Raw genomic sequence first — 8,965 nt, forward strand, 5'->3', positions numbered from 1 at the left:
TGGTTTCAATCTTTAAACATTTCATAATTGGTTAGTCCATAAATTGAGTTGTGTAAATCCTGTTAGTGGGTTCCTTGTTTACTCAAAAGAGTTGCCCTCTTGTTAAGTATAGTTAACTTTCTTTTGGATTTAACCTTAGAGTAAGCTTAATCAATCTAGGAAGTTGTCAAATGTTAAACAATAATTCAGATAAGGAAATCCCTAAGGCTTTTAACTCATGGCATAAGTGCATTGCATCTCCACTGCTGTCTTGCAGTAAAGCATCTTTCATTGCATGTCATTCATGTTCATTACATTGCACGCGTGATTCTTTTAGGGAACTTCGAACCGGCGAACGAGGCGAACGAGGCTGTCCCCGGAGGTTCCCGCAGTGGTGATCTTGACTCGGGTAACTGTGAGCAGCAGCTAGGGCAGCAAGGCAAGCATCTATCATACTGCACCGTATCTACTTGAAAATTTAATATGTTATCTACGCTTAAGTATGCATTGCATGTGTCGGGTTCCGAGTTGGGTAGAACCTATGCCTATGCATTCTTCCATTTCGGTCACGTGTCATGTGTTATTCCATTGGAGCCTAGTGGTGTCATCGCGGTCTAATTTTAGTTCGCTATGCTTAGTGGTACTTAGGCTTTCCGGTAGAAGTCGACGACGGCGTCCACCGTTGTCGCGAGCCTAGGGCTTTTTACCTGTTCACATTTGTGGTTATGTTGATGATGTGTCGGTTGTTGACTGGTGAGTTGAGACGAGGTGTGGGCGGTGTTAGGGGTGTCATCTGCTCACGAGGAGTCCTCAGGCAGTTCGGGGAGGGAGCCCGGACACCGTAGACCGCTTGTACCGGTTAAGCACCGATCATCGGTGTAGTCGGCTTTAGCACTTATCTTACTCACCACATGCTGATATAATGGTAGGCGAGCCGATTACCTTCGCAGACGTGGTCATGTGGGCCTCGTCATAGACGGTGTGAGTCCGGTTTGAGTCCGGGCTTTTAGCGGTATTAGTTTGCTCGAGGAGTAGTTCTAATACCGCCTCGCCGAGCTATGGTTGATCCACATGGTTGGGCCTGGTTGGGAAAGGTTGTCACGGGTACCCCCTTGTGTGCATCTTAGCGGGTGGCACAAGCCGTATGGTCCCTGTGTCGTGTGGGTCCAGGAGTATCCCCCTGCAGGGTGTATAATCAGTTCGAACTGCCGTGCTCTCGGTCATGAGCATCGCTATCGCTTATCTCCACCGAGCGACCATTTTTTGGTCGTAGAGTTTCGATGTGGGTTGTGGCATGGTTGGTTTGGGTGGTTTGGTCGGTATGTGGTCGGTGGTTTGGTGGTAATGGTTTACTTTTATACACTTGTTTATATATCTGTTCTGATCAGTTGGCTGGCAGGGTTTGAGTGGGTAGTTGGTTAAGTCAGTTGCTTACACCTAGAGTCTAGGTTGCTTACCGCTTAATGAACTTAAACCTGTCTTAATCCTTGCTACAGCTTTAAATGCATGATCCTTGGAGTCGAGAATATATATACTCATACTGTGTAAGACTTGCTAGTACCTTCGTACTAAGGGGTGCTGCCCTTAAGTTGCTTTCAGGTTCACAGGTTGGTGAGGAAGAGGCAGTGTTCGGCTACTTTGTGCCTGCCGATCAGGGTGGCGGGCAGGAGTAGCACCTTCTACTTCGAACTCTGGCGCTTTTGGTATGGAGCCTAAGGGCATCCGGCTCCATACTCTCTTGTTGTATAGGTTTATCTTCCGCTGCGTAGTTGTTGTTGTTCCTTTTTTTGTTGTAAATTGTGGAAGCAGTTGCATGTTTAATAATTGTAATCCAGTTTAATTATTTGCTCTCTATTAAACTGTGTTGTGATATTTGAGTTGGAAGGCATGTGTTCCGATCCTGGGCACAAAACACGTGCCGGGACTACCGGGATGGTATTCTGATTAATCGTTGAGGTTGTGATTATGAATAATGATCCTCCTGATGATTAATTAGAATACTATTTGGACGGTTCCTCACACTCCTCCTCCTCCTCCGCCCCATCTGTCTCTCTGTTGGATCCGTGGCTGAACCTGCCCGTGCCCCTCCTGCTCCTCGCCCTCGTCGCCTCGCTCCTCTACCACACCTCCTTCGCCGCCGCTGCAGCCAGCACGCACCGCGCACACCGGCCTCCTCTCCTGCTCCTCCTGTCAGGCCAAAGGGGTGGCGTGCTGACGAGTCCACGAGGCTCAAGCGCCGAGCGGCGAGTCGGCGCATGCCCGAGCGCCGACTGACGTCTGGCCTCTGGCGAGGGACGCCCATTTGCCACGAGCCCCAAAGTTGTGAGCCGCTAGACCCGCATACAGAATTTAGAACTGAACGCCCACCAAATCGCGAAGACCAAACCAACAGGTGTCGCTGCCATCCCTAACGAAGGTGCGGATGTGCCCTGGGTGTGCGCGGATACAGACGGCAACGAAGCCCTCACAGGCTTACACGCACTTACTTGCCTACTTGATCTGATTAACCACGAACTTAGTAAAGCCTGATCGACTCCCATCGACCGACCACGGTGCGCATGTGCCCCGGCTCCCCGGCGGCGGCGCCGACCATGGCGGGCTGGCAGAAGACGACCTTGAGCTCGCCGGGCGCGAGGCACCGCTGCGGCACGGGCTCCACGTCGGTTGGCGTCGTCCGCGTCAGTGGGCACCACTCCTTGAACTAGATGGCGAACCCATTTCACGCCACCACTGCGCCGAACACGCGCTGCGTGCGCGGGCACCCGGCATTCGGGTCCGCCGGGCAGCCTACGGGCTCAGCACCGCAGGCACGTTGAACCCGTCCATCAGGCTCACGCTGTACGCCGCCACGTCCTGCGCGCCCGTCAGCTGCACCACATTCGTGAAAGAGATTTTCTTTCTCTTCAGCACTCTAACTGTTTTTATTTATGATTCTGTTCATAAATTTTTTAAAATCATTATCTACATGACGAGATTCCCTCTCTTTTTCTTTTACGAATCTCTTCGAAATGAAAGTGTGATTAAAACTATTCTCTCCCATCTAAAATAAGTGTCGTTTTGAGTTAGATCCATCAACTGTTTTAAACTTTGAATACAAATTATTTTTTATGCATTGAGTTTGAATATTTAAAATAACACGAGTAGATTTATCTAAAAAGTACATTTTTATTATAATATATCTTTGTTATATTTTATCAATATATTAAAAAAAGTAATAGTTAAAGTTGTAATTTCAGAACCACTATTATATTCAAAATGACATTTATTTCAGATTAGATGGAGTATGTATTAAATACCATGTTTTATTTAAAACGGCAGTGTATTTATGATTAGGGAGATTACTTTATTTTCAGGTTGAAATCTATCCTACGACTAAGGTTTACGTTACCAATCGGAGCTCCGATGGTAATCGAAAAATCGTAATTACCGCGGTAATTGCTCGAATTTTCAAAAAAATTCGGACAAATTCATTTGAATAAATTTACAATTTGGGGGGAAAATCGCGATTTTAGCCGCTCGGTAACCGTCGAATTGGACCGTTTACCGAGCGGTTTTTGCGATTTATCGAGCGATTTTCTTGAATTTTCTGCATTATCGGTAACCGCTCGGTTTTATCGGTAAATGCGGTTTTCTCGATTTATCGAGCGGTTTTCTCGATTTTAAGTGAAATTCAACAAAAAAACCTCAAAATTATCTCAATCTTGTAAAATCAATAACTAATTCATCTGAGCTTCAAATCAAGTAAAACAAATTTTGTTGGATTCCTTGTAACATGATCTACATGATAAAAGTATTTATACTCATAAAAAAGTTTAAAAGTTTCTGTGAGAAAATGTATTTGTTAAACCAAGTTAAATACATAGTTTACTCTTTGCTAATCTAAAAATCATGAAACTAATTGTTTTAGTTTACTTATATGATTCTATGTCTTTTAAAAATACATGAACTTATGGATTAGTTATTGTAACATACATGATTGTGTAAATATGTTGCGACTAGATTAATTTATAACTGACCCATCACACTTCAAAAATTAGTGAAACCACTTTTATTAGTTAATTTATACTATGATTTACGTAGAAAAAATAATAATAGTAGACATAAAAAATTTAATTACAGTGCTGTTTCTTAATATATTCACTTTATGCTTGTGAACTTTGTAAAAATCATAGAGAAATTAATAAAACTCTAAATAAAGTGAAATTAATTTTAAAGATCCTCTTAAGATACGTTCTACAAAAGAAAAATATGTGTTTGCATGTTAAATTTTTCCTTAACATGAGTTCATAACTGAGTCACACGTTTCAACTTTTTTTATTTTCTTTTCAAACTTTCTCCCTATAAAATATGATGCAAACGATAGTATTTTTGAAATTTTTTTTCAGAGAAGGTCTTAGAGTTGTGTCTAGTTTTTTTTAAGATTTTTTTTAATTTAAATTTGTTTACCGTTTAGTTTCTGAAATCGAGTCGAACCAAGATAATCGGTTATCGTGATTTTTACTCGATTTCCGTCGAATTTTCAAACACTGCGTACGACAAGATAAATTCGATTAAAACTCAAAACGAAGGGGCAGGGACCCATCCTGCCGAGTAAAGTTGCTGCTGAACTCCAATCGGCGTGCATGCACCACGTGCTAGTTTACTAGTCCCGAGGCAGGAAGCATCGTGCTTGCAGCTGGAAAGATTTCAAAAGAAAGGCAAAGCGTCTGCCAGGCAGCAGCCTTGGTTGGCAGAATCAGTACACGCGCGCTTGCAGCACAGCAGTCAATCGTGGATAAGGACGGTGACCGTAGAAAGTAAATTTTATAACATTTTCTAATATAAAAGGACTCTTCCATATGTGATGGTATCTATTTTTTTCTTTTTTAACTATTAAATCACGTGATAAATGATGTAGATAAAATATGATGAGAATTTTTGGGACTTCTGACTATGGAGGTGGAATGGATATGCTGCCAAATGAACTCTGCCTGCCTACCCTCTTAGTTCATTATGTATGTGAGTAGCGATTAGACTCCTTCGAATACTATGTGGGTAAAAATTGTTGTTTCAAAGGATATTTTAGTAACATTTTATTAAAATATTTCTAATTTAACCATAATAAATTAGACATGACAGTCATAATAAAATATCATATATAAACAGGAACATTTTAACATAATATATAGCAAGAACAATGCTGCTCGTATTTAAAAGGAAATAATATAGCAATTGATATCATACGGTGGAAAAACACATAAAATATATCAACAGGTGTTATTAAATATATTGAGCTTTTAATATAGGTTACCGAAGTATGAAGAGCCAACACCAATGGTTAAAATAGATCACCAACTAGTGTCACAATACCACATTAGTATTCTAGATTGCAATTAACAAATTCAATACTTGATTATCTAACAATTAAACAATCAACATATAACAGTTGTTCTAAATAATCTAGCAAAACAGATATAACAAGAATAATTGTCAACCGATAGACAAGATAATATATTAGAATATAAAGTTCCACACAACTATACTTTAAAAGGCAATGAGAATGGTTTTACTTTCCAACGTAGAGTCTGAACGCAAGGCACATGAATGTGTTGTCCGAGAAAACACAGACACCTCCTCTATACCGAGGTCAAGTATGAATGTTCTTGAAAGTACAATGCCTAACACTTATAGTAGGGAACACAACGATAAGTACCTGAGGAGGAGCTATCACCACAACAGTAAGGGCCCCAACTCTAGGTCAAGGAGATTGTTGTCAAGAACAAGATCACAACAACACGTGTAAGGGACACAACCATCATGTGCAGGAGCACGAGCACACGTATGCAATGTCGCGAGCCAAACGAGCAACGGACGCGAATGCCCAGAGATCACCGCCACGGACAGAGCACGCGAATAGCGAGTCCACCGTGAGCACGCGTAAACTGGCGAGACGTCCACCCGCAAGAAGCACAAACGATTGTGAGCACAACACAATGACATCACCACAAGTTTGGTGAGCACACAACAAGCACACCCCGCACGACAGTGAGCATACAAGGCCAAGGAACCCCACCAACCAAGCCACATTCGGACTTCAAAAGGCAGACATGGCACAACACAATGAGGCCCACCTCCGGGACGACGAGCAGCAGCACTGCGGGCACCAACACGTAGACAAGCTAGAGTCATGTACGCGCAGACAAGGGGAAGATGAAGAGGATCGCCAAAGATCAGGTGGAGCTCGAGGTGAAAGATGAGGAAAAAGAGGTTCCGTTCGGATCTAGGATAAGAGAAAGAAAAACCGCACACCCCTATATCCCCAAACGAGAGAGAGGGTTGGCCACGTCCCCAACAACCGGAGATTGAATCGGGGCCATCATGCCTAGCTAGGGCGGAGCGACCCTTGGCAGTGGCGCCACCTCTCCTGCTCCCTTCTACTTTGGATAAGCCCCTCCGGGTGCAGGGCTGCCTGGCCCAAAGGCCTTGAAGCAGCCCACTGGGCCTTTCCCCCCTTTTTTCTCTTTTTATTTTGGATTTTCTTTGTAAGTTCAAGTTCGACTTCATTCAAAGTTGAATTTAAAAGGGAAAACTCCCGTGAATTCCGACAGAAATTACCTCTCCAATATATATAGTTTCTTTCACATTTTAAATTATGAGCCATATCTTCTCTAGCTCCTATAATTAAGGCAGAACTCCTACCATTCTGGTAAAAAAACTATGAGCCATATTTAATTTTCTATTGCTTACTATTAGTTTGCTTATGTCTCTATGAATACACTGCCTCACTATCTCTTATTTAATTTTCGGCCACTTCACCCTAATTCCTATGTGGCACCATCATTAAATACCTAAGATATTACCCATAGTGGAGCATGTAGCATGATCATTAAATATCTAAGACATTATTCATGGTTCAACACCGGGAGTAAATGGTGCAATATGATAGTCTTCCCTTTTGGCAAAGCAAGAATGTGATTAAATGGCTACGTTACCACCTTGATAAAAATCACATACTGTTCACTTTAGTTAGGCGGCTATGTCGCTAGCTTAGAGCGTAATGTTCTAGTTTTTTTAAGAATGGATACAAGAATTATCGATTATATTAATAAGAAGAAGGAAATACCGACTGAGGCTAGGGTCATAAAAACAGAGACTATTCTCCCCTAAAAAGAGATCTAGACGCTTTCCTTCTCAAAGTCCTAAGATCATCTCCAATCATATTTTCTTTATTTTGTTCTTTTTTATTCTCCTCTTTGTTTCCATTTTTCTTATTTTCTCTCATCTCCAATAGCTTTTCTTTGAAATGATTTGTGAAAGGAAATGAGAGAGAGTACTGTCATGAAGAGAATGAACTTGAAAATTATTTCGTGACAAAAACTGTGAAGAAAAACCGGTTGAGCGGTAAAGTAAACGAAAATCCTTTCATAAAAGGATCTGAGCCTGACAAGAAACGATTAGAGATGGTCTAAGCAAACCTCCAATATGACGGTTCTAGTTGTGCATTTCTAAGCAAACCTCCATGTGACAGTTCTAGTTGTGCATTTTTCTTCGAAGTAAAGAAAATAACCTATGTGGTGTTCGTAAGTTTTGTTAAACAAATGTTATGAAAAAGCTATTGCAATGTCAAATAGGACGCACTCCGAAATTTCCAAATACGCCGTGAGGTCAAATAGGAGGCTCAGGCTCAATAACACCGTCCCCTCAATGGCCCAAACTCAACTTGTTTGACGGGAAAGATCGCAAATCTTGTTTAGACGTGTTGCACGAGCTTTGAATCTTTTGTTTAGACTTGACTGGATGTAAGTGGAGATAATTACTCACTTGCTAGTTAAAAATAATAATTAGCATTAAGAATGATATACGGACCGTTGTAAATGGCAAACGAGCGATTGTGACTTCCTCGGAGTGGGTAAAAATAAAAACGAATGCCTCGATGTAAGTGTGGTGTGCGAAGAAAAAAACCCGACTTATACTCTTAGAAAAAAAAAAAAGAAGAAACGAGCCCTTTGAATGTTCTCTTCGTTTGCTGTTCTCAGGTGAATCCATGAATGTTTCTCAGCGTTTGATAAAATGTAGATTTGCCACGAAAGCGCGTACATGGACACACCCCAAAATTAAACTAAACCCTGACCAAATCAACTGGAATAAGATGAAAACACCGAACCAAAGACGCGGCGTGACTACGAAGAAGACACATGACACGCATGGGCATGGCTCACATCGATCTACTCCCACACGATAACACGGAGTGTTATTATTACTCTACTAGACTAGATCGTGGGTGCAGTAGATGATCTTGATCAGGGGCTGCAGTAGATGATCTTGATCTCGTCGACGTTGTGGCAGTTGCCCCCCGGCACGGCGTGCTGGAAGCAGACCCCGTGGCGGGGGCAGCCGACGGCGGGGCAGTGGCCCTGCAGCGCCCCGCGCGTCGTGTGCGGCGTGACGGTCACCGGGACGGCCTGGCCCGGCTGGGCGTTGGGGGCCATGTACCACGCGCCGCCGTCGACGCCGAGGTGGAACTCCGTCTGCGGCGCGCCGGGCGCGTCCAGGCGCCCCGTCCACCAGCAGACGGGGAACTCGGCGTGCGTGCCGTGGCGGAGCACATGGACGTTGGTGTTGTCGCCGAAGATAGGGTCGCTGTTCGCCAGGCGGGTGAGCGTCAACGGCAGGTCGTGCCCACACAGGTTCTGCACGGTGATCTTCTTGTTCTTCTGGCAGCCGCCGGCGGCCGCCGCCGTCGCGGCCGCCGCGGCGAGCACCGCCAGGAGCAGGGCCACGGACAGCTTGAAGGACAGCGCCATCTTGAGACAAACGTCTCTGACTTAGAGAGTTACTGCTTGCTTGGCTTGGATTCAGGGTTTAGGAGTAAGGTGGTATTTATAGGCGTGTCTTTGGTGAATTAGCAAGTGTTGAAGGTTGTGGAAAAGTAAAAATGTCAAGAAATGAGCCAACGAGGCATGGTGAAAAGATGAAAGCGTCGTAGCTCTAGACAGATCGAGGAGGG

General features: G+C 43.6%; 1 protein-coding gene across 1 annotated transcript; it reads right to left on the minus strand.

The window, feature by feature from the left end:
* Positions 1 to 7,995: 7,995 nt before the first annotated feature.
* On the minus strand, positions 7,996 to 8,965 carry LOC133904365 (uncharacterized). Its single transcript, XM_062345831.1, has one exon. The coding sequence runs from the start codon at positions 8,760 to 8,762 to the stop codon at positions 8,259 to 8,261; it is 504 nt and encodes a 167-aa protein (XP_062201815.1). The 5' UTR covers positions 8,763 to 8,965; the 3' UTR covers positions 7,996 to 8,258.

Source organism: Phragmites australis, chromosome 22 (assembly GCF_958298935.1).
Source record: "Phragmites australis chromosome 22, lpPhrAust1.1, whole genome shotgun sequence".
Taxonomy (NCBI): Eukaryota; Viridiplantae; Streptophyta; class Magnoliopsida; order Poales; family Poaceae; genus Phragmites; species Phragmites australis.

Excerpts from the sequence above, each read along its gene's own strand:
- LOC133904365 (XM_062345831.1), bottom strand. The coding sequence starts at position 8,762 with ATGGCGCTGTCCTTCAAGCTGTCCGTGGCCCTGCTCCTGGCGGTGCTC.